This window comes from Zingiber officinale, chromosome 8B (assembly GCF_018446385.1).
Source record: "Zingiber officinale cultivar Zhangliang chromosome 8B, Zo_v1.1, whole genome shotgun sequence".
Classification (NCBI taxonomy): Eukaryota; Viridiplantae; Streptophyta; class Magnoliopsida; order Zingiberales; family Zingiberaceae; genus Zingiber; species Zingiber officinale.
This window is the reverse complement of record NC_056001.1, coordinates 60,147,359-60,173,154: the sequence shown is the minus strand read 5'-3', so window position 1 is coordinate 60,173,154 and position 25,796 is coordinate 60,147,359. Positions and strand designations below refer to the sequence as shown.

The 25,796-nt window shown below is 39.0% G+C and overlaps 2 protein-coding genes across 2 annotated transcripts; both read right to left on the bottom strand.

The window, feature by feature from the left end:
- Nucleotides 1-11,601: 11,601 nt before the first annotated feature.
- Nucleotides 11,602-18,531, bottom strand: LOC122015314 (probable lactoylglutathione lyase, chloroplastic). Its single transcript, XM_042572139.1, has 9 exons — nucleotides 18,270-18,531; nucleotides 15,496-15,697; nucleotides 15,264-15,388; nucleotides 14,295-14,359; nucleotides 13,359-13,571; nucleotides 13,195-13,242; nucleotides 12,492-12,599; nucleotides 12,221-12,364; nucleotides 11,602-11,873 (listed from the first exon to the last, which is right to left on the bottom strand). The coding sequence occupies exons 1-9, from the start codon at nucleotides 18,388-18,390 to the stop codon at nucleotides 11,832-11,834; spliced, it is 1,068 nt and encodes a 355-aa protein (XP_042428073.1). The 5' UTR covers nucleotides 18,391-18,531; the 3' UTR covers nucleotides 11,602-11,831.
- A 980-nt stretch (nucleotides 18,532-19,511) lies between these two features.
- Nucleotides 19,512-25,666, bottom strand: LOC122014920 (E3 ubiquitin-protein ligase SINAT5-like). Its single transcript, XM_042571440.1, has 3 exons — nucleotides 25,284-25,666; nucleotides 20,220-20,606; nucleotides 19,512-20,045 (listed from the first exon to the last, which is right to left on the bottom strand). The coding sequence occupies exons 1-3, from the start codon at nucleotides 25,497-25,499 to the stop codon at nucleotides 19,677-19,679; spliced, it is 972 nt and encodes a 323-aa protein (XP_042427374.1). The 5' UTR covers nucleotides 25,500-25,666; the 3' UTR covers nucleotides 19,512-19,676.
- Nucleotides 25,667-25,796: the final 130 nt, after the last annotated feature.

Here is a 25,796-nt window from a genome sequence, read left to right as displayed (position 1 = left end):
TGAAGATCTCGTTCTAAGTTAAGCTCTTCATAAAGATTCTTATAATAAGAAACTTCCTGCTTTAGTCTTTCTATCTCGGATTCACACCTGGAAATGTATTTCTGTTGTTCCTGTAACAATTTGTTAGGAAAGAAAGGAGTGGAAGAAGGAGGTAGTATTGGTACCTTTTGCCCAAAATAATATGGGTCGCATAAATTGCATGCGGTTATTAAACAGTTTGGGTAATGAATCCGTGCCCTCTTCTGGGTGTTCCTTTGGCATCTTGTGCATTTACTTGATTGTGGGGGGTAAGTGTCCCCATTGGCTATCCATTGATGGACACACTCATACTGCTGATCTATCACTTTAATCTGTGGTCGATAACCACCATCTATTTGTCCTAGCATAAAAATACTTTCAGAGTATTAACGTTTGTATTGACCTTTGTAGATCATTCGTTTCTTCTCCTTCTGAAATGTTGTAAATGGCATCACTAAGGTTTTCACCTTCTTGAACAGAGAGGATTTCACAGTCATCAGAAATATCAAGTTGCTCGAACATAGCAACTCTTTTACTGCTCCTTTTGTCGTTCGGACAATCTCGTGCAAAATGTCCTTCCTGTCCACAAAGATAGCATTTGCATTTTTTATTTTTAAATAAATGCTTACATTTTTCCACCCTTGCATATGTATCATGAGGTTTTCCTTTGTAAGTTCTGCTTCTTCGTAGGTCATACTTCTTTGTGCCTAATCCTGATCCTTTGTAATACCCTGGGATAGGTATTTGACTACAAAAGGATAGGTCTTTTAATGATCTTTTAAAAGCAGCATCTTTGCATTCCTGCTCCAAAAATTTATAAGCAAACAATACTCTAGGGATTACACCAATTGTCAATCCCTTGTACTTTGTGTCAAAGGCTTCTATAATCCGCTTACCTAAGTCACCGGGCATTTTGAACCAAATTTTTTTAGATAATTCTGGTCCTGTGTATAAGCATCCTGTCTTTGATGTAAGGCGCATGTAATCATTCATGTATTGGAGGATATGTTTAACGTTTTCATAGGAGAGTTTTTCAAGATCTCGATATGCTTTATCTTGTATTAAGGTTGATCCTTGTGTAGGATCCTCGGATGAGAAGACTCACCTCATTTGAGAAAGTATATTTTGAGTGCCTCGCCTGCCTTCTGCTGCTTGGATAAATGCATCATATTCATTGGGATATGTCATCCTCCACTGGACCCAGACTAGCTTCTCCATTTCCCCAAGTAGATTTTCCATATATTCAATTTTTTCTGCGGGATCTGTAAAGCCTTGAGCAACAACATGGTTTAGGGTAATTGATTCCCATCAGGAGAAAACATCTTGGAATAGTCCAAGTTGCTCTGGTATTACAAAGATCGGTCCTCCTTGTTGCTGTGCTGAGGGAAGGGTCCACATTTTAGTGTTTGTATTCCTTTGGAATTTGGGGGTTCTGAAAACAAGTTGCGTAGCTGGTTGTTGTGGGGTCATGCATGTTCCTTGTATAGCTGGGGGGTAACCTGGCAATCCCATAGCTGTATCTGCTGGTGGTTGATATGGTGAAACCATTGTACTTGTTGAGTAGACTTGCTGATTTGGCTCCTCCCGTGGTATAGAGTTTACTAGGCTCTGGAGAATTGGATACTCCATTTCATAACCCATAGCTAGTAGTTGAGAGGTTTCAGTGGCAAAAGGATTGTTGAATTCTTCTTCTGGTACTTGTTTGGGTTGGGATAACTGTGCAAAATACTGGATATAGGAAAGGTCACTATCTTCCTCAAGAATTTCATCAAAAGGATCCTTGGACTGGGGTACAGAAGCCCATGGGCTTGTAGTCCCTACAAGGTCTTCAGATGTTTCTTGTGGATAGAGAGCTTCTTCCTCAAAGAATGCGGATAATGTGTGTTTTTCTTTTGGTAAAAGCACATCCCAATTTGGATTTGGGTTTTTGAATTCTTTTTCATCATCCCATGAAGGCGGGGGAAGTTCTACATCTGGGAGAGGCTTGGGGATTGTTAGGATCCTTCGTACGGCTAGAGAGGGGGGTGTGAATAGCCGACCCCAAATCGGTCGCGTTTCTTTCTACAAACTAAGTTTAGCGCAGCGGAAAATACAACAAAGAAACGAAAGAGAAGAAAACCAAACCTTAACACAAGGATGTAACGAGGTTCGGAGATTAGGGCTCCTACTCCTCGGCGTGTCCGTAAGGTGGACGAGCCCTGTCAATCCGTCGGTGGATGAATCCCCGAAAACCCGGCTAATAAATACTCCTTATGGGTGGAGAAACCTCGCCACAGTCTTTTGCAACAGCAAACAAAGGAGTACAACAATAGAGACAACAAACAAGAACAACAGAAATTGTAAAACACTTGCTTGCCTCTTGTTGTCGACTGGAACCTTGATGAAGCAGCAGCTTCTCAGATCCAGCAGCTAGAACACCAGCAGGAAACTCACGCAGAGCTTCAGCAGCGATGAGAGCTCAGCAAAGCTCAAGAGCACACAAGCAGCTCAGTAGCAGAAGAGAAGAGGAAGAAGAAGTAATGCAGCACCCCTTTATACCTGCGAAGAAGACAGCGAAGAAACTAGCCGTTGCGTCGCAACGGCTAGAACCCTGATCGGTCTGCAGACCGATCAGCCTAGGCGCATGAAGCTTCTGTTTGTCACCTGATCGGTCCCCAGACCGATCAGGTGTCGCGATCGAAGCCCTGATCGGTCCACAGACCGATCAGGCTTATGCCTGATCGGTCTTGCCGACCGATCAGGCTTATGCTTGATCGGTCTTGCCGACCGATCAGGCCATGCGTGGATCGGTCAGCAGACCGATCCACGGCTTTCTTCTCGCGAGGTTGCGTTGCCTCCTGATCGGTCTCCAGACCGATCAGATTACAATCAGTGAGCCACTGATCTGATTCTGATCGGTCACCAGACCGATCAGGGCAAACGCAGTATCACTGGATCGGTCACCAGACCGATCCAAACTTCTCAGCCCTAGACCTAAAGCTTCCACACCAACATTCGGTCAACCTTGACCTGTTGGTACATCATTCCTAGCATCCGGTCACTCCCTTGACCTGCTAGCACTTCTCCACACCAGATGTCTGATCACCCTTGATCCATCTGGATTTTTCCCTTGCCCGGCTTCACTCACCAGGATTTTCCGCACTGCCTAACATCCCAGTTAGGACTTTCTCACTGCCTGGCTTCACTCACCAGGACTTTCCAACTGCCTAACATCCCAGTTAGGACTTTCTCACTGCCTGGCTTCACTCACCAGGACTTTCCAACTGCCTAACATTCCAGTTAGGACTTTCCCATTGCCTAACATCCCAGTTAGGACTTTTCCACTGCCTGGCTTCACTCACCAGGACTTTCCACACTGCCTAACATCCCAGTTAGGACTTTCCCACTGCCTGGCTTCACTCACCAGGACTTTCCAACTGCCTAACATCCCAGTTAGGACTTTCCCTCGTGCCAAGCTCCCTGCTTGGACTTCTCCGTTGCCAAGTCTCCATACTTGGACTTTTTCCCGAATTAGGTCAACCAGGTCAACCTTGACCTACGGTTGCACCAATAATCTCCCAAACATCTATTCTTGTCCCATATCAAGAATACAACTCTTCCACGAGTGTCAAACATCAAAATACAACTCAACTAGGTCAACCTTGACCTAAGGTTGCACCAACAATCTTCCTAAGTCAAACATCAAAATACAACTCGAGTCAGGTCAACCAGGTCAACCTTGACCTAAGGTTGCACCAACAATCTCCCCCTTTTTGATGTTTGACAAAACCCATAATCAAGTTAGGTTAACCTGATAACCTAACTTAGGTTTTCCAACCATCTTCCAATGTCTAATGTTCTTTCCTTGAACATTCTCCCCTTAGGTTAACCCGATAATCTAAGGTTGCACCAACAATCTCCCCCTTTTTGATGTTTGACAAAACCTATAATCAAGTTAGGTTAACCTGATAACCTAACTTAGGTTTTCCAACCATCTTCCAATGTCCAATGTTCTTTCCTTGAACATTCTCCCCTTAGGTTAACCCGATAACCTAACTTGGGTTCTCCAATAATTCTCCCCCTTTTTGACACACATCAAAAAGAATTCCAATGTTCTTTTCTTGAACATTCCTTGACATTCTTTCCCTAGCTTAGGTTAACCCGATAACCTAACTTGAGTTCTCCAATAATTCTCCCCCTTTTTGACACACATCAAAAAGAAAAAAAGGAGGGTATCAAGGTCAAGAGTTTCTTCTTAATGAAAGTCCCATACCTTTCATTGAAACTCTTAATTTCCCCCTTGATACTAAACTCAACAATCAGCTTAGTGATAATCCCATATCACTAATCCACAAAAGTCTTTTGGAGTAAAAACTCCCCCTAAAAGTCAACTCCCCCTTGACAATTAGGTAAAACTCCCCCTAAAGGTCAACTCCCCTTGACCATTGCACCAACAATGTCTTGAGTTTCAAACCTTTAGAAATCCACAAAACCCAACTTCCAGCTGAAATTTCAGACCAACAGCTGAAAATCAGAAACTGGCACGCTCTGATCGGTCCCCAGACCGATCAGAAACCCCATGGATCGGTCCCCAGACCGATCAGGCCTTCACCAGATCGCACCAAACCTCCACGGTCTCTTGGATCGGTCCGAGTGATCGATCCACACTTTCCTGGACCGATCAGAATCCTCTCTGATCGGTCCACAAGACTGATATCAGAATTTCAGAATTTCCTTCCGAAATTCAGAAACTCCTAGAAAATTCCAGAAAATTCGAAAAATTGTGAAATTTTGAGGATACATTCCTCATAACATATACTATCATGAAAAAAATAGTTTTCTATGAAAATAACTTCCATTTTTCAATCTTGATACAAAGTTCAAAAACTTTGAAATTGTTCAAGTTTAACTCAACTTTGTATCACAATGTTCAATGATGAATGCTATCACTAGGAAAGCTTCATCAAGGTTTTTCAAATCAATTTTAAAATGCTTTTAAAACCATTTGAATTTAGGACCATAATCTTAGGGCTAGATGTACATGACTTGTACACAAGCTTTCCCTATGATCCTTAATTTCTTGAATTAGGGTCATCTAGGTACAAGGACTATGCACCTTGATTCTAACTCATGATCCTAATATCTCACACACATCTAAGGTGTATCACATCACATTCAAGTCAATTTGATGTGAGATATGGATTAAGATCAACTTAGGCTAAGTTCTCATGCATTTTCTAAACATCAATTTGATCTCAATATCAAATTATATGTTTGTCCTTAAATCAATTTCATTGATTATAATGCAAGAGATGATGACATGGCATATAATGATATCATAAGTAAAAACATGTGCCAATGTCATGATGTCATGGCATAAAGTTTGAAACTTAAATAAACATGACATATAAATAACCTAAGCATTATCATGACATTTCAAATGATCATAAATTAAATATGATGTCATGACATGGCATATGGCAAACAATCATGGTAAGTTAGCACAAATAAAATACCTAAATTCCCTATCTAAGTATCCTTAGCCTTAGCTAACTTAAAATCTAACCCTAGATTGCCCATATATCCCTAAGAGAAAACCAAAATCCCAATTATGGTATTTCTCTAGGTTTTCTTAAATTGTGCCAAATAAGATTAAAATCGATATTTTTCAAATATGGCACAATTTACTCTTCAAGGAGTAAATAATAATTCCTTTTCATTCTCAAAGGTTCACAAAATCTTGAAAATGCTCCTTGAGTGTCAATTTCCTCAAAGTTGGGTTAACTACCCTTCTTATTGGAGTTGACACTCTCTAACCCATTTATGGGGTAGAGAAGATGCTCCTAGGAACCCAATACCTATTTGAGCTCATTGGGTTCACTAAATATTCACTAGGGATGACTTCCCTAGCAACCCTCCTAATGACCCTCTTAGGCTTTGAAGCCTTGGTCATTTGGGTCTCGTCAAGGTCAACTATAGGGGTGACTCCCCTTGTAACCTTGTTAATGGTCTTCCTAGCCCTAGGTTTTGTTCCATAATCGAATGGAACATTGTGGTAAGTGGGCTTGACCATTTGGGACTTAGGTTTGTGACCCAAACCTTTCTTGTCCTTGGACTTGAGTTTTTGACTCTTAAACCCTAGAGATGACTTCTCCATGTTTTTAAGAGCCTTTTCTAAATTATCAAGTCTTGACCTCAAGACTTGATTTTCTCTCTCTAATACCTCAAGTTTTAATTTGTCATTTTCTCTTGAGATATTCCTAGGCATGTGTCTAGTCTTCTTGGGATTTCTACCTAGGTTTTCCTTAACTTTAGAAGCGTTAATCCTAGGGTTGGTATTTCTAGTGTTATCCTTACCTAGGCTAACATGTTTAGCTCCTAAGCACATGTATTGGTTCCTAAAGTTAACATGCTTATCATTATTAACAATTGCAACAAAACTACTAGCATGAGTTTTATTAGAATTGCAATAATGAACCTTAGAGGTTACCTTAGGGTTTGCCTTAGCTCCCCCTATCGTTGTGCCCGGTCTCTTGCCCTTGTGAGGTTGCCTCCCCCTCGGACAATGGCTCCTATAGTGTCCCCTTTGCTTGCATTGGAAGCACACGATGTGCTCCTTGCCCTTGCGTTTCGGGACTCCGGCTTCCTTGACCTTTGGCGCCGGTGGAGTCTTTCTTACCCTCTTTGGACACTTACTCTTGTAATGTCCATGTTCCCTACACTCAAAGCACATAATGTGTAATTTAATTGAACTTAAATTGCTTGAGTTACCTAGGGTTGAGGGTGGAGATGAGCTTTCTTCTTCAACCCTTCCGGAGGTGGAAACTTCTTCTTCTTGCTCCGAACTTGAGCAAGAGGAACTCTCCTCCTCTTCTTCCTTGGATGTTGAGTAGCCCTCAACTCCCAATTCGCTCCCTCCATGATGTGAGCTACTTGGCTCACTAGGCTCCTCTTCATGGCTTGAAGTGGAGCTCTCTTCATGGTACTTGGTCAAGTTATCCCACAACTCCTTGGCATTGTTGTATTTACCTATCTTACACAAAATATTAGTAGGTAATGAAAATTCAATTGTTTTAGTTACCTCATTGTTGATCGTGGATTGGTGGACTTGTTCCTTCGTCCACTTGTTCTTCTCTAGAGGCTCTCCTTCTTTATCCATTGGAGGAGTAAACCCTTCTTGTACACAAAACCAGTTCCACATATTAGTCCTAAGAAAATACATCATCCTTACCTTCCAATATGCGAAGTTGTCGTTGTAGAAGGGTGGAATGGTGATGTCTTCTCCATAGAGATCCATCTCTAGCCCGTGCTCCCCCGGGTGTTGATCCGTCGAAGAGCGGCCTCGCTCTGATACCACTTGTTAGGATCCTTCGTACGGCTAGAGAGGGGGGTGTGAATAGCCGACCCCAAATCGGTCGCGTTTCTTTCTACAAACTAGGGTTAGCGCAGCGGAAAATACAACAAAGAAACGAAAGAGAAGAAAACCAAACCTTAACACAAGGATGTAACGAGGTTCGGAGATTAGGGCTCCTACTCCTCGGCGTGTCCGTAAGGTGGACGAGCCCTGTCAATCCGTCGGTGGATGAATCCCCGAAAACCCGACTAATAAATACTCCTTATGGGTGGAGAAACCTCGCCACAGTCTTTTGCAACAGCAAACAAAGGAGTACAACAATAGAGACAACAAACAAGAACAACAGAAATTGTAAAACACTTGCTTGCCTCTTGTTGTCGACTGGAACCTTGATGAAGCAGCAGCTTCTCAGATCCAGCAGCTAGAACACCAGCAGGAAACTCACGCAGAGCTTCAGCAGCGATGAGAGCTCAGCAAAGCTCAAGAGCACACAAGCAGCTCAGTAGCAGAAGAGAAGAGGAAGAAGAAGTAATGCAGCAGCAGCCCTCGACCCCTTTATACCTGCGAAGAAGACAGCGAAGAAACTAGCCGTTGCGTCGCAACGGCTAGAACCCTGATCGGTCTGCAGACCGATCAGCCTAGGCGCATGAAGCTTCTGTTTGTCACCTGATCGGTCCCCAGACCGATCAGGTGTCGCGATCGAATCCCTGATCGGTCTTGCCGACCGATCAGGCCATGCGTGGATCGGTCAGCAGACCGATCCACGGCTTTCTTCTCGCGAGGTTGCGTTGCCTCCTGATCGGTCTCCAGACCGATCAGATTACAATCAGTGAGCCACTGATCTGATTCTGATCGGTCACCAGACCGATCAGGGCAAACGCAGTATCACTGGATCGGTCACCAGACCGATCCAAACTTCTCAGCCCTAGACCTAAAGCTTCCACACCAACATTCGGTCAACCTTGACCTGTTGGTACATCATTCCTAGCATCCGGTCACTCCCTTGACCTGCTAGCACTTCTCCACACCAGATGTCTGATCACCCTTGATCCATCTGGATTTTTCCCTTGCCCGGCTTCACTCACCAGGACTTTCCGCACCGCCTAACATCCCAGTTAGGACTTTCTCACTGCCTGGCTTCACTCACCAGGACTTTCCAACTGCCTAACATCCCAGTTAGGACTTTCTCACTGCCTGGCTTCACTCACCAGGACTTTCCAACTGCCTAACATTCCAGTTAGGACTTTCCCATTGCCTAACATCCCAGTTAGGACTTTTCCCCTGCCCGGCTTCACTCACCAGGACTTTCCACACTGCCTAACATCCCAGTTAGGACTTTCCCACTGCCTGGCTTCACTCACCAGGACTTTCCAACTGCCTAACATCCCAGTTAGGACTTTCCCTCGTGCCAAGCTCCCTGCTTGGACTTCTCCGTTGCCAAGTCTCCATACTTGGACTTTTTCCCGAATTAGGTCAACCAGGTCAACCTTGACCTACGGTTGCACCAATAATCTCCCAAACATCTATTCTTGTCCCATATCAAGAATACAACTCTTCCACGAGTGTCAAACATCAAAATACAACTCAACTAGGTCAACCTTGACCTAAGGTTGCACCAACAATCTTCCTAAGTCAAACATCAAAATACAACTCGAGTCAGGTCAACCAGGTCAACCTTGACCTAAGGTTGCACCAACAGGGATGTCATAATTAACATAATAATCAAATTTTCCACTGAGTTGTTCCAAAGTATCCTATCTTCCTATGGTATTTTTGGATTTTGTTTTGGGTTTCTTCTTAGAACTGCTTTCTGCTGGTGCTGGTGATGAGGTATTAGTAGACCCAAAACCATCCTTTCCTCTCATCGTGGTTGATAACTGAGTTACTTCATAAATATTTAGATGAATAATTTGTTCAAAAACTATTTGTGCAATAGTTGTGGGATAAAAATTCTTTCATTAGAATGATTAAAGATTAAAATAAATATTTCACCTCGATAATCTGAATCAATTACTTCCGCTCCAATATCAAGCCCAAGATTCTAGGCTATGCTTGACCTAGCTGTTATCCTTTCATAGGCTCCCCAGGGGATTTCCAGGCTGAGTCCTGTTGGGATAAGGGCTCGCCCTCTAGGCTCTATAACAGTGCTTTGATCTGCAGCAAGGTCGAAACCTGCAGCTCCAGTCGTCTTATTTTTCAGCATCACAGCAGTCTTGGTTAACTTGTGGACTAATATCAGGAGAATCTTCTTGGTGTAAAGCTTCCAGATTTTGTGTATAATTGTCATCATATTCCTCGTTTTCTTCAATGGCCTTATATGTTTTTGTTAAGACTGCCAAAAGCTCATGCTCTATTTCATCATTTTGTTCCCGAGCTGCATTGTAGTTAGTAAAACTAACAGATATTCGACCATCTACAAGATTACAGTTGTTTACCTCAGTTGGTTGCATGGGTATGCAGATTTGTGTTGGCCTTATTACCCAGTCCAAACCCAGTAATGGTGTGGTTGAGTACCGTCTTCCTGGTAAGGCTCGAACATCATGGCTGGTTAAATAATCCACCACTCCTTGAATTTCATATGCAAAACTGACGTTTGGAGTGTTTGAGAGGCGTCCTACCATTCCTCTAGTTATTAAAAGATTTGCTTCTCCTCCTTGCCATTGGTCATAGCCTCTTGTGAGGATTGAAAGCTGTATATTTTTGTAAAAATCATTAATTGTCATCATAATATTTGGAATAATATATACCATTTGACTGCCTCTAGTTAAATCTACTTCCATGGTTGCAAGAATAGCTTGATCACCCATCCAACGGTTATCTCAAAAGATAATAAGTGCTAAGACTCCTTCCTCCTGTCGATGAAGTGTTTGTATACACACCTGAAGGATACCAAGGTGGATATACTGCATATGGCTACGTTGGAGTTGTCTAAAACTTTCTTCTTGAATGAAATTTCTGTCAACTTGATTGTTATTGACAACTAGAAGGGGCTCTTCTAACCGATGCATATAGACTCGATGATGTTCATCATCCCTTCTTGAGTGGTATAATACTTCTACAGGAACTATAGATGCTCGCTCAGTCATGGATGATTGTAACTCAGCTTGCGGATCCAGCTGCTGTTCAATAGTATAAACAGGAGAGTGTCTTCCTGTTACCCTTCGGTTGATTCTTTGGATAGCTCTCTTTGGATTATGTAGTCTTCGCTGGGATTGCCGATATTCTCGAATCTGATCTTCAAATAATGGGGTCGGCATTATAGATCCCGTTTGTTGTTCCGCCATTATTTTTGCTTAAGCTTAGCCTACTCCTGTTTTAATATGGAATAAGAGTCTTTAAAACCCCTTAGTTTTCCAATTGTTTCTTTGGTCTTGTTTTGAGTTCCTAATGAAAGGTTTTGGAGTTTGCAAATGATATCTTCAGGAAAAGATTGGTTCCTATGTTTGGATTTATCAAGGTTGGATACACTAGCTTGGATTTCTTCTAATTTTTCGGAGATTTGGACCAAAAGTTGTATTTGGATATTGTTTTGTTTAATAATATTAGCTAGTGATGAGTTCGCTCCCTGATAGTCACTTGGTTTTACAAATCCTACGGCTGGAGATTCTATAGGATCAGTTTCTTGGAAAGCTTCACGGTATGGGGTTGTGTTTTTTGTTATAACAAAGTTGTTCATAACAAGCTTAAGAAGGACAGTTCCTTGCTAGCTTAGCTCACACAATAGCTCTCCTAAGTCACAAGCCTCTTGCTGCGATCTTCAGGGTAAAACTTATTCTTTTACTAATTTAGCTTGCATAATATCAACTTCTTAAGTAAGCCTAAATAAACCTTGCTCAGATACCAAAAATACGCGTAAAACATGCTCATGAACAACAGGTGAAAGGCTTGTCACAGAGGAGATAGAGCTGATTTAGAGACGTCCTTAACATTAATTTATATTAGATTAAGAGACATCTACAGACTTTTATGTTAGTTGAAATTTATAATCGAAACTAGCCTTTCAATGTTCCTAATATCTAAACCCAAGAACACTGGCTTTGCTAAATATACGAGTGAGGGTCAGTCAAGGTTCAACTTAGCATATTTTTAGCAGCACAGTTATCTCGAAGTTTATAATTGTTCATGCTTGAGTCGGCTCTGAAAATTGCTTTGATCGAAACATGATCAGTGTTAAAAATGTAAATGCTTGCTTGATCGTAGTGCCATCGTGAGAATAGTGAAACGTGAAAGAAAATGCAACCGTTTTAAGATAATGAAATAATGACGATAAGTCTGGCTTTGTATTGCTTTTAAAGACAAACTAGAATCTCAAATCTACACCGCAGAGTGAACTAAATGTTTTGCTTGCTTCCATGGTAGACAAAACCACTATGTACATGATGAAAACGATAGAGGGAGGTGTTTTACATGATTTGCAAGGTTAAACGTTGCCTCCCTGAAGGAAAATTATGCACCTTGTGACGCACACAATGGTCAGTGATTACTCCAGTTCTTTGGCGAAGTCTATATTGTCAACGAAGACCTGCAAAGAATCTCAATCAGAAAAAATAACAAAGTGGGTGGAAATTTATTAATCTAAAGAAGAAAGAAACAATAAGAAGTTGAAACATTCTCTGAATGTTTCAATAGTGTTTGGGCTGTTGCTATTAATCATGATAACAAAACCTCTCTTTCATCGAAAGATTGATTCTAAGTGAATGTAGCTACAGAAAAAGGAAACAGCTGAAGAAACAAACAAGTAACTTGTCAAATCAGTGAATATATGAACTTATGTACAAACTAGGACCTATAACATCATATTTGAGGACCGCAAGAATGTTGAAATGAAATAAATCAAGACGGTGAGAGAGGTTCAACACAAATACATACACTTTTCCATCCATCTGGATCCAGACAGGCAGTAATCTTGGTATTGATACCGGGCAAAGGACCTGGCTCGCGGGTGATCCTTCCTCCTCCGTGTAGTTTTATAGCATCAGCTGTTTTATAGACATCATCTGTGCCAATTGCAATCTTTAAAATAAAAAAAATAGAAAATCTCAGATCCATTGTAAATGCAATTCAGTTAAAGAATAACAAATATACAAAAGTAAAATTAAAGCAACATACATCACCAAAAAAAATACTGTTGCTAAGGTACCTGTGCATAGGCATTCCCTTGTTCATATTCCTTAACCCCATAATTGTAAGTTAGTTCCAGCACAGCATTCTTGTCTTCAGGGCCATATCCCATCATTGCTATGGTGTACTGAAAAAGAACTTGTAGATGGGTAACAATATGCCCAAGTTTGTAATCTTGAATTTGTTTTAAGGAAAATAACACAGACATAGTTACTAGAAGTGGTTAAGCTTTCTGCATAAAGCAATTTCAATAAAAAGTTGCAAGATATTATGCATGATCTCTAACAAGGCTGCTCTTAACACATGGATAGGTAAATTGCAGACAAGCCCATACAACATCATACTGCAGATTCAAAAAGGAAAGCTAATGGCCAAAGCTCACACTCACGATCCCATAAACATCAAATAAGAAAGGAACCAAACAGTTCTGAGGCCTTGGTTGGCATCCAATCTTAGAGCAATGATATGCACAAGGAAAAATCTCAAGGAAATGCTCAAGGATAGACACATAAATTCATGGCCCACCATTTTACTTTTTGTGGGCTCCATCATTTTATGTGTCTATCATTGAGTATTTCCTTGAGCATATCATTTTTCATCTTAATATGGACATTTACTTAAATTTGAACTAAACTAGAGAAATTAAAGAAAACACGGGAAAATACAACCAGGAGAATATTATCAGACAATTTTCAATAGATATAGAGGGGTAATATGATTACTTTGTACTCAGGATTATCTCGTTTGCGGAGAAGCTCCATTCCAAATGCCTGAAGAAAACCAACAAATTAATGGACAAAGAAATGAATACACAACATCCACAAAGGAACACAAAAAGGTAAAATGATGTAGAAATGGCCTCAAAATTTAACAGAGAAACAAAAACCTTCTCATAGAACTCTATTGAACGTTCAAGATCTCCAACACGAAGCATTACTTGGCACAAGGGCTCAGGTGTTGGGCCCCTTTCAATTAGCTCAAATTTGTAACCGTCAGGATCTTCAATAAAGGCAATGACACTTTTTCCACCTTTTACAGGACCAGGTTCCCTGGTGACTTTTCCTCCTTTGGCTTTTATAAGATCCACTGTCTTAGCTACCTATCATCAGAAGAGAAGTAATATTCCTTGAAGAAACATATCTGACAAGAAATGATAAAATTCAAAAAGAAAACAATGCATCCCGCCTAGATCACAGAACATTAAAAAATTAGAGAGTTGATTAAACAGAGGGGTCAGCACTATGTTGTAAAGTGCGCACTGCCTACAGCACTAGTGGTTCTCGAATAGAGTAAGACATCAAACATTTGAAATCTAAGTTAGTAAAGTCAGGCATCTTAAAGAAATGAATTCACCAAGAAAATGAATGGAAGAGAAAACTAAGCTACTTATTATGTCAAATTCAGGGTGATGTGGGAGTTATGCATGCTATTGAGCAAAACCGTAGTACCTAATGTGATGTGGGCTGTGAAATGATCTTAGGTAACTGTTCCAACAAATTAAACAGTTCGTCGGCAAAAAAAACATCAAATCATGAGGTATGCATTCTGAGTTCTGAGGCAATAATTTCATCATCTACAGGAATGAAGAGGATGGCCAACTCTCAAAGCATTACTAAGAGGCCAAAAAGAGCGTTTAGAATTCAGATGCAAAAAACATTGTTATGGTTCTAGGAGCTTCATTATTTCTTCGGAAAAAAAAAAACTCAAAGCATGCCTGACCATATAGACATACATACATGCAGAACGACCTCTCACTAAACAAAACAAGCATTCACCAAACAAGTTGAGCCATCATACTTTATGATGTGAAAAACAAACTTACATCTTCAACAGCAATACCAAAGTGCCCAAAAGCAGTACCAATATCATACTTGTCGACTCCATAATCTGCAAAATTATGTTGAAGGAAATTAAGACTCAAATACTCAGATGGACATTTTGGCATATTATATAACAGGCAAAAGAAATGTTCAAAATATCATTCAATGCTAGAATTTTGATAGCCATGGTATAATTTTTTTACAGTACTGTACAGTCACGTGGCACACTTAGGCATGCATCAAAGTCTTCGAGATGAATTCATATGACTTTTACTCCTTTAACCCCTTCCACTTAGATTATTTATTTGACTATACTAAAAGAAAATCAATTGAATAAAATTTTCATGGTACTATAGAATGCCAACACTCAACAGCTTTGACAATTAAATTGAGATTAACTTTATTCCTTTAACCCCCTTCCACTTAGCATTTTTTTTCTCTTTTAAAAGTAAGACTAACAATTCAAACAGTCAATTAAATTAAAATTTTCTTGTGGCATACCGCATCAACACTAGGCACACTTACCACGCATTGGAGTTTATGACATGAACTCAAATGAGTTTTAATCTTGTAATCCCCTCAACTTAAACTTGTATACTTCTAAAAAAAAGACTATATCAATGAGATATTTAATTAAATTAAAATTGCAGAGAAACATGTTAGCACAATATAACAAACATCTCAATTAATCATAAGTCCAATTCGTTTGGATTTATCTTGACATGCTGACACATTGAGCATCAGCATGGTATAGTACTCCTCGACATGGGGTGCAAGAAAGATTAGCAAAGCTGGCATTATAAAGTTTCAACAAGTTATTGGAAAAAGGTAAACTTCACATTTAAAACCATTGGAAAAGAGTATAAAAAATTAAAAATTAGTGGGTAAGCCCATGCCACAGTAATAGCAATTGTGCACAATCATTTAAATGAAGCTACTGATATAAAAAAGAAATAACCCCTGAAACTTACTATAAGTGAGCTCAACAACAAAGTGTGAGTCTTCAGGACCATATCCTAAAAATGCATTGGTGTATTTTTCCTCAGGAATGTCACGCTTCCGCAGCAACTTCATTCCCAAGCATTCTGTGTAGAATCTGCATGAAATATGTCAATGACTCAAAACCAAAGAAAAAATGTTAACATCTCTAAAACAGGACCTAAAAATATAGGTGAAACAACAAAAATTATAATTGTATAATACTTTATTGTCCTTTCCAAATCGCCAACACGGTAAACAACATGAAGCAATCTCCTGTTATCCTTTTTCACCCACTCTAAAGCCTCTTCTTTACCAATAGTGGTGATTGGTTGTGCCATGTTACCAGGAGAAGAGACCTTTATACAAGTTTCTCTCTTTATCAATCTAGAAGTTCTGATTCCAGATAAACAATGCTGATGTATGGCTGAATGAAACAAAAAAAAAAAAAAAGATGAAAAGGAGACCAAGATTAGCAATGGGGGGCAAAATAATAAAAATAACACTATAGGGATAGACATGAGTAGCAAATAACACTATACACAACATTTAGAGATAATGTTTACTCTTTACACACATACACACTGCAAACAGCGAAGGCTCAATTTTGACACAAAAATGAAGTAATTTACCAATAAATCACCGGCATACATCAACTACAATATTAAACAAATTTCAATAAACTACAAGATCAGTAACTTTGTAAAGATCATGATTATGGAGAAGAATTGGTCTTGGCAAGCAAACAAAGACCCAGCCACAAAGGAATCAATCTCAAAAATTATTAGGAGAAAGCAATAGAAGAACAAGTCAAAACTCATGACAATTGCGCAAGTGAATAGCTAGGACCAAGTTTGTAATTGAATAAATAAATATTCACGGCCAAGTATGCAATTACTCTATAAGAAAATAAGATGGAATTTGCACGAGGAATAATTTAAGTTATTTTCCCTCTCTTTTCTTCCTCAGTTCCTATCTCCCTCTTCTTTCTCTCTCTATCTATCCTTATATCGCTCTCTCCTACTCTTGTGCTGCTTGTGGTTCCGGTCCTGGGTTTGTAACAATTTATCTGTGCCCGCCATGGGTGACAATTTTCAACAATACATGTTGGAGATTTTCTAAAAGTTGGTGGAAGGTCTTGCCAAACAAATGGATTGAATGTGCTCAAGCACAAGCGAAATGCAAAAAAAAATTGTCTGCCCAGATTGCAGCAGTGACCAAAAAAGTGGAAATCATCCAAGCACTACAAGAAAAATGATATGTAGCAACATTTATTTTATGTAATTGTAGCATTTGTAGAATATTTTTCTTGTAGTGAAGGTGTCTTATGAGGAACGAACAAAAGTAATCAAATTTATGGAATTTCAAGTCAGGTACATGTACCTTCTGTTCTCTTCTTTCCCTTGTTAGAAGTACCTACCCTGTTAAAAACACCTTACTTATTCCTCGTTTTTCTATGCTTTCCCCTCTACTCAAAACCACCCACATTCTTTGCACCACACTTGTAATGTAAAAGAAACTTAGTCCTACCTCATCACATTCTTCTTTTTTTTAAAAAAATATATAATTATAATAATGTTGCTCTCTCTGCCAATCATTCTCCTTTTTGGAAAAAAAAACACTGCTTCTGTCACCCATCTTCATTATGTTCTTCCTGAATAAAACAGTGTTTCTCTATCCTTTCCTCCATTACTCTCTTTTGAAAAAAAATGTTATTCTTATTTCTTCATTTTTTTTTTTAAGAAAAAAAGGGCTTTGAATCTCTGCTTCCTTCAAAAATAAAAACACACACACTTCCTCCACTTCCTCAATTATCCAAAAAAATTCTCATCGCTCCATCTTATCAGAAAAAACATCACCATCTACTTTGTCCAGACAAAGGAAATCATTCTACCACAATAAAAAAAAGTAAAACAACACATTTCAACCCATTCTTTACACCCTCTTTAAACAAAAATAGCAAAGCAATAGAAAGCAAATACTTCATCCTTTCCCCTAAATCATTCTTCCTACTCTCATTTTTATAAAATGAAAAAAAACACTTCCCTAAGCTAACCTCTTTACTTAAACTACTCTTAAGGGAGAAAAAAAAGAAAAGGAAAAAAACCATCACCAAGAAATAACACTCCAACAGCAGGACTACAACCAAACAAAGGTTCATGAAAGACATAATCAGGGCGAGACAAGTGGCCCAACAGTGTGCTTGAAGATAATCACAATTTTGGTGGGGTAGAAAAACATATGATGCAGGAGAAGAATTGGTTTCAAAAAAGAAAACAAAGATTTGGGCAGTAGGAAGAGCCTATCTCAAACAGATCTAGGAAAGACAATAGAAGAACATAGGACTAAGTTGTTAGTTGAAGAAGTAAAGAGTTCTGAGCTATTCTGCAATTGAATAAATAATTTGAACAAAATTTGTAACTACTGTATAAGAAAAACTAAATGGAATTTGCACTAGGAAGGTAATCATACAAGTAACTTCTTCTCTCATTCCTTTATCTGCTCCTATCTCCACGTTGCCTCATCTCTCCATCTCTATCTACCCCTACTATTTACTTCATGTTCTAGATTTCTCTCTTTTTTTTTCCCCTCCTCTGTTTTTCCTTTCCCTACCATCACCCATGGTGGTTCGCAGCAATCTTCACTTGGAATAATCTTTACCAATTAAAATAGTCCATTCACCATAAATAAAAGCCAATACCAGTCAAGTGGTCACTAACAAGCAATATTCATAGCAGCATACTTCACCAAAACGAAATTTTGAACCGAAGAGTGTACTTGACTAAAAAAAAAACCTGAGCATAATTAAAATTGTTGAAACCTGAAAAAAAAAACTGGATTCATTGTGGGAGCAGATCTTTTACCAAACAATCTAAAATAGCAAAAAAGATCTTCTATTCCTATAAGAACAAAACCATCACGAATCCAGCGATAAGATATCGAAGAACGGTGACAACTAGGACATAGGGTTCCCATAAAACACAGATTGAAGAGCTCACCAAAGCCGAGGCCGAGTAAAGGAGAGGGTGGTCGAGGAGAGGCGGAGCAGAGACCCAGATGAAGGTTACGAGAAAAAGCAACTGAAGAGGACGAGGCGATCACGGGGACGATCCGCGCCATCGACCTTCGGAGCAAATCCTCTCGGACCCTTCGGAGGCTTCGCCTTCGCAATCGCGTTCCTCTCTGAGCTCGAATCAAATCCCCTTCGCACTCTCTCCTATCCTTGTTCTCCACCCTCACGTGACCGCCTCGTGCCGAGAGCTCCCTCTTATCGCCGGCTTCTGTCAGCACATCGACCGTCCATCCTCCATCTCGTCACCGTCAATATTTTTTCTTTGTTTTGCACCAAGTCATATAAAAGAAAACCGCAAATTAAAATTTTCTCTCATTTTTATATGAAATTTTTTCTCTCTTTTACATAAATGCACTTTGGTGCAATAGTTAACCCTTTAATTAGAGCATCCTATAGTATTAATGTATTCAATTTCTTAAACATGACTTATATATAGATAATAATATATTATCATTAATGCATCACACGTTAATGATGTCATAAATACTTTTATAGAACGGACTATATTTCTTGTATCCTCGTGTCTTATCTATTATCGGATGAATCATTTTAGATCATGCATCTTTAAGATCTAACATGACTTAAATCATCTGATGTGGTCCGTCCGATAATAAATAAAATATAGGGATATAAGAAAAGTGGAACAAATCTCATCTGTAAATATTAATTGAATTTTTTCTTCAACGGGGTAAAATGAAAAAAAACAAAAAGCTTTTGGTGCCTTTTGGACTCTTATGGTGTCTTTTGATAATTTCAAGTCTTAGATGCACCTTTTGAAAAATTACCAAAAAGAAAAATATCATCTCAATTTTTTTAATATATCTTCTCATTTAAATACAACAGCAATTATTCTTTTTGTTTCTTTCTTGATTAATATTGTATGGTTATAACGATCTTATAATCGTACTTTCCACATTGATATCATTTTCTATTCATATAATATAATAAGTCTAACAAGCATTTTATTTTATGAGACAGAAAATTTTCTTAAAAATTTAAAAGTACCTTAAACAATCATAAGTTATTAACTTTAAAAATATGCTTTAATGTTATTAATCATGAATTTAAAATTATTAAATATAAATTAATACTTCATTTTTATGTGAATCCATTAATTTATTTTCTGATTCTAATCAGGAATTCAGGTACTTAAATCCCTTGGACAAAATTGACGAAGCGAATGTTCTCAATAGATGAACACTAAAATCAGCAGACAACTGAATATTCCTTGGCGCAGACAAACTTAACTGAGCATAGAGTTCTTCTAAGAAGTGAAGACAGATCCAACGTAACAGAACAATTTGTACAATCGCTATGGCTGCAAGTTTCAGGTTCAGAGATAGGGTGGTGTCGTCGACATTCCAGCACCACCGCCGGGGTTCTGCTGATCCTTCCATATGCGGCCGGTAACCCGGAGCTTCAACTCCTTCCGATCTCCCCCTGAGAAGAAAAGTGCCATGTTCCGCTGGATGATTAAACCATCGTGGCTATCGCGAACTTTTTGGTGGCTGTCGCGGATGCTACGAGGAATGCCTTCCCATATGAGCTTCCTGCCATTCGAACCAACCTCAAGGCTGTATCTGAATTGCTTCGCTTCGTGTTCATTGCCCATGAAGCGGACAAACGCCATGTAAACTGGAGCAACGCCGAGCTGAAATGCCTCAAAGTGCAGGCAGAAGTACTGACCGAAACAGTGGAACACCTGCAGGGGAAATATAAATTTTGGACCGACTCAACTCTACAAAATTCTTGGGATGATGAAGCGTTAGTCTTCAAAGAAGTTAGAGCAACAAAAACAATGATATAGAAACCTAAGTAAATTTCTATAGACAACAAAAGGAAAGAATCAAGTGATGTTGGGATCGAAGATACTTACAGTCAGCATCCAGGTAGCATTTTCAACCTCTCGAGCATTGGCCTTAACGTATCTATGGTTGAATGTGCATCCGGTATGCATATCCACCTTGTGGTAATCCCTCAAGTGTGCAACCAGGAAAGGAATCTCCCCGACCACAGAACATTCAGAACCAGCATAAGGGCAGTTGTACGGTCTGAAGTTGCATACCGTTTCGTGTTTGAGTTTGCTGTAGTATCGGAAGACTTCTGGACATCCTGCAGAAAAGTACTTGCAAGGAAGCACAAGTGATTCAGCCACCTTCTCTAAAGCTAAACACCTTATGTCCCCAAGTTCTTGTCTGCAAGTGGGGCATCGGTTATGGACCCTCGTCTTGCAGGTTGAACAAATAGTGTGTCCATTTTGACACTGCAAAGTGTCTAACGAGTTAAGAAGTACTATAGTGATAAGTAACGCGGCAACTTTTGTAGGTGAAAATAACATTTGAAGTTTAGAAATTCTGTTTCACAAAAATTTAAAAAGACAGAACATGAACCGACAAGCCATAAAGTGCAACAAATATGATCACATCTTATGTTGCATTATTCATAGGCATTAGCAAAGTATGTACAACAGGCTAACTCAGTTTGACTTGCTATTTCCTTCACCTTACAATAATTTCATAAATTATTTCAAATTAAACAACGCTTAATAATGATGAGAAACAATCTATAGTTGGTGCATACCTATGATATATATTAAAAACAATGTCCATTAGTTGTCCATAAAATTCAGTGGAACTATGCATTTTCATTCATTGTGAATAACCAACAAGATATTGCCATAGATTCTTGAATGCTATATGTCATGTCCCATGTGTGCCGAACAGAAAAGTATATATACCAGTAAAAGCTAATCAATACAGAGAGATGACAGCTATGAGTCATCTGAGTGTCAATTTTCGATTAGTTAAACTTTTCTGTTAATTCAATCTTCACTCTGACCCTCTAACTTTACTATGTGCTGCAAATTACTAGGGCACAGTATTCTTATCCTCTCTCTATCATATTATTTCTCCTCAGTTTTCTTCTCACTAAATTCTATGTTAATTTCATCCACATATTGCTTCCCTCTATGTCACAATATCTGCTTTCATATTTGATAACTTCCTTCCTGTTATTTATGATTCTATGTTTCTATGGTTATTAGTGTCGCATTGAGGGAATAATGCACTCAAGAACTAGATTAGTGAAAAGGACTTTTTTAAAGAAAGATCAAAATAATTGCAGTGATTTTTAAAAATTTTTAAATCATCACTTTATAATGATCTCATCTTCATATTAACTTTTACTATTTTGCAGATTGATATGTGTTTTATTAACTTTTTAATATGAACTTATAAACCTGAGTGATAGACAATGAAGAAGGATATCTTTGTAAAACACATGGTCTTGATATTTTTAAAGTAGCTATTCGCTTGAATTACGAGTTATCAGCAATCGCTCCTTGTTTAGAGTTAGAGCAGACAATCACTTCAACATTCAAGCTCAAGTAAGATCAAAAAGTACAAAACATCAGAATCCTTTTAGCACCAAAAGATTTTATTTTATGTACATAGAAAGAATGGCCATGAGAATAAACAGATATTTTCTGATCACTGTGATATACTAGCAAACCAAATTTAAGAAGCATGAATATGCACCTTTGAATTTCATTAGTTCGCACCTTTTATTTATTGACTAATTAGGCTGCAAAGGTAGGCAATGGTGAATTATAATGGCATAAAATTCACTTTTACTTATGATAACTGTTTTAGTTCCCACCCACATTCTCTAGATATGTAGCCTCTTCATCATTGACCACATACCAACTTAAATGTATTTTTCCTAGCAAAAAATTCTTCATATAGAAATTGTTGAGAGAAAATTTAGGTTCCTCATCTTCATCATTGACCATATACCAACTTAAATATTGTCTTCCTAGCAAAAAATTTTTCATATAAAAATTGTTAGGTAGCACTTTCTAGGTTTATATATTATTGATGAATAAAAGGTATTACAAATAGCCCCAAACTTTACAAATTTAGAGATAATTCCCTATAACTCCCCCTCTTAAGGCGGTTCAAATACTATAGAAAGCAACTTGTTACAAATTTCTGTAATTTGATATGTTTGTGGAATAACGCATCTAGTGAGAGGTTGCATCCAGGTTGAGATGTCTGTAACATGACGTACTTGGAGAGAGGACTAATCCAGATTGAGGCTCGCAAAATGACACAGAGAAGGAGACTAATCCAACTTGAGGTCCAAGAATGACACATGGTGAGACAATTAATCCGGCTTGATGTTTTTATGAAGTGATGCTTGCGAGGATACAAGGGCATCCTATGCGAACTTGAGATCCACTAAGTGACACACATGGAGGGGGAAGGGTACACCAAAGTGAGATTCATGGAACAATGCTTGCCTAGAGAGAAGAGTACGCTTGATTATGCCTGCTTAAGTTCCATCAGATGGCGCATATTGAGTGAGAAGAGAATGCTTACTTGAAATCTGTAAAATGATGCAAGCAGAGGAAGAAGTGCATGCCAACTTGAAATCCTCAAACTGATACACACAGAGGGAGCTCACATGGAAGGGACTCCCATGGAGGAAAAGCACTACCACAAAGAACTCACACATAGGAAACTATTGGCTAAAGAGTTGTTGGATCTATTTGGTGAGGCTTGAGATGGAAGAGAGGCCTAACGAATGGGAAGATAAAAAAAGGTAGGCAGGTCAACCTGAGAAGAAAAGTAAGAAACTAGAGTTGGCAATGCAATAATTCAAAAATGGAGGCAGAGACAGTCAGAGATGACAACCAAGGGCACAGACACTGAAGGAATCTTGTTGACATGGCAATGGAAGAAATGGCATTGGCGCGGAGCTAGAAGCAACACAAAGCAATGGAGTGACACAGTTGAGAATGAAGTCACGGGCATACAAGAGGATAAGCGCTGTTGAATATGAAGTTGCGACACATAGTTGAGATTGAAGTCAAGGTTGCAATGGTGAGGATCACAATTGGAGTGTTCTATGAGACAAGAAGTGTTAGGCATGAAAATAGTAAGGACCGACAGCATCTAAAAACCATAAGGAGAATCTCAAGTGAAGAGAACATACAAGAAATTAACGTGGATGAGGCTCACATGAATGTGCAAATGATCAGCGCAAAGATAGGTTGTGAGGGGAAAAAAAGGCAATTATAATCATGTGTGAGCAAATTTTGATTTCCTCCTTAGGAACCCTAGGTAATTCTTTCTATGTTTATGTATTATTGATAAATAGGAATATTATAATAACCAATTACCCCTTACATATTTGGATATAACTCCCTAACAGAAACTATGGCATTACTAACAACATCGCTTGTCACGTGTAGCTGATTGAACATATCCAAACCACTTTTCTTGAAATTCCCTTTAGCCATGTGTGTTGCCCAAATTCAATATATAAAATTTTTCCAAGAATTTTTCCCCAGAAAAGATAAACCCAACATCCTTTATAAATCATGTTAACATTCCAAAGGAGCATAATACATGATTGTAATTATTTGACGTGCAATTACTGTAAAACAGTAAAACCTTTTATTTGTTTCATTATTGGAAGCAGTTAAAGATCTGATTTGAATTGCAAGCTAACACCTACCATCCACCTCAATTCTTACTACCTACACTGATGGCTACCACCTCTACCACTGCTTCCAAACTTTAGAACACTAGTATCCTTCATCCTAATTCCTAACTACTAGTATCTCACCCATGAAGTGGCAGGTGGATCTGATGGTTCCTAGCCAAACAAAATTGCAGTCACGAAACACGTAGACAAAGTAGTTGTACCCCACCGATTTTTCTAATTCAAATATGCTTCCAATGCAAGCAGAAGAACTAATTGCAAAGGAACAAAATGATGAAAATAGATACACCCAAAACAAAGAATATAGATCTTTACTGAGTCCTAGACAAAGACAATAGGTTTAAAAGAAACTAGAGAAATGAAGCATGGGATTTCCAAACTACATCTACATGCTCTACATAATATTGTGACTTGATAACCATCATATGATTAGTAACTCTTGACCTTGAAACCTGTCAGTATTGCTCAGCAGTTTACATGACATAAATAATACAAAATGAAAATAAAGAATAAACAAAGTATGTCAACTACGAGATGCGTTTGAGCTCAAGATAATCATGGAACAGGAGAAGTCCACGAAAGTAAGTAGATTATTTCCCATTTGACGAAAATGATTCCAAAGAGAGGGAACTGTGTATCATGCATGTTCTTATTTACAATTAGGGAAGGCCTTATCCGGCATGTATCCATATGTGAATCAGCCATTCAAAATAAGGGAAAGAAGAGAACATGGTCAACATGTTTTCAATCTCTTTCCAGGCGTCATCTTTACATGCAGCCATAATGTTGCATGTTTCTGCTTTCTTAACTACTTCTCGTCTAACATATCATATCAAACCGCAATTTGTTCAACGAAATAAGCTACTGCATTTGAAACCTACATGTCGGTGATTCAAGTAAATCTCAATGGTTTGAAGTGGAGAACACAGGTTATCTTCATCATAGATCATATCGACAACTAGAGAACATATGAAGACATAAAAAAGAAAATTCACATTTGCTTCAAGTATGTCTCTCTCCAGATGTATAACTAGCCATGTATACTTGAAGACCAAATTCAAACGCAAGGGCACGAAGAAACATAAGGGAGAAATCTGATGATGGCAAAGAAAACTAATTGGTATCACACAGGCTGGGTCGTAGAAGAAAAACATGAATCGGAAGTTCTGTTACATATTTCTTACAAAGAAAGTGCATTTTCATCCAGGTGAAGAATAGTTTTAGAAGCGACCAAAAATTCCTTACTTTTGGCTTCTAAAAATCGGAAATACAATGTAAACATTTCATCTTTAGCTCATCAAAACTTGCAATTCGAATGAAACTCTGATAGCATTAATTTGAGAAAGCAAGGAAAGTAAAGACCAAACGTTTTGAGCATCAGAAATCTAAGTCCTAAAATTCCAGAAAGGCGACGAAGAAAAAAAGAACCAACCTGGTGGATCGGAGGGTACATCGAGTTGGTGCAGACGGGGCACTCGAGCAACTCGTGCACGCTGCTCGCCGGACTCATCGTCGTCGCCGGAACGACTCCGCCGCCGTCAACAGTCCCGATCCTGCCGCCTTGCGGCTTCGACAAGGGGACGGTGACCTCGTCGTCCACCGCCGTCCCATCCGACAGCGAGATGCACGCGATGCTGTCGGCTTCCATGTCCTGGAGGGATCTAACGAGACGCCTTTCCCCTGCCTCGGCCGCCGAAACCGCCGGGAGCGCGTTTCCTCTCTTGCCCTTCTCCGGTTCCTTTTAGGCGGCGGCGTGCGATTTGGGCCGTCGAATTTGGAGGAGAGCGTTGGATGCCGTTGATATGGAAGGAAAGGAAAGGCACCAAAAGGAGAGGGAGAAGCGACAGCCATTTTTATCAAATACTGGGTCTACATTTGCAAGGGCAAAAGTCAATTGACGTCAATCGTGCAACTGCACGGCGCGTTCTTAATTTTTTAAGTCTCA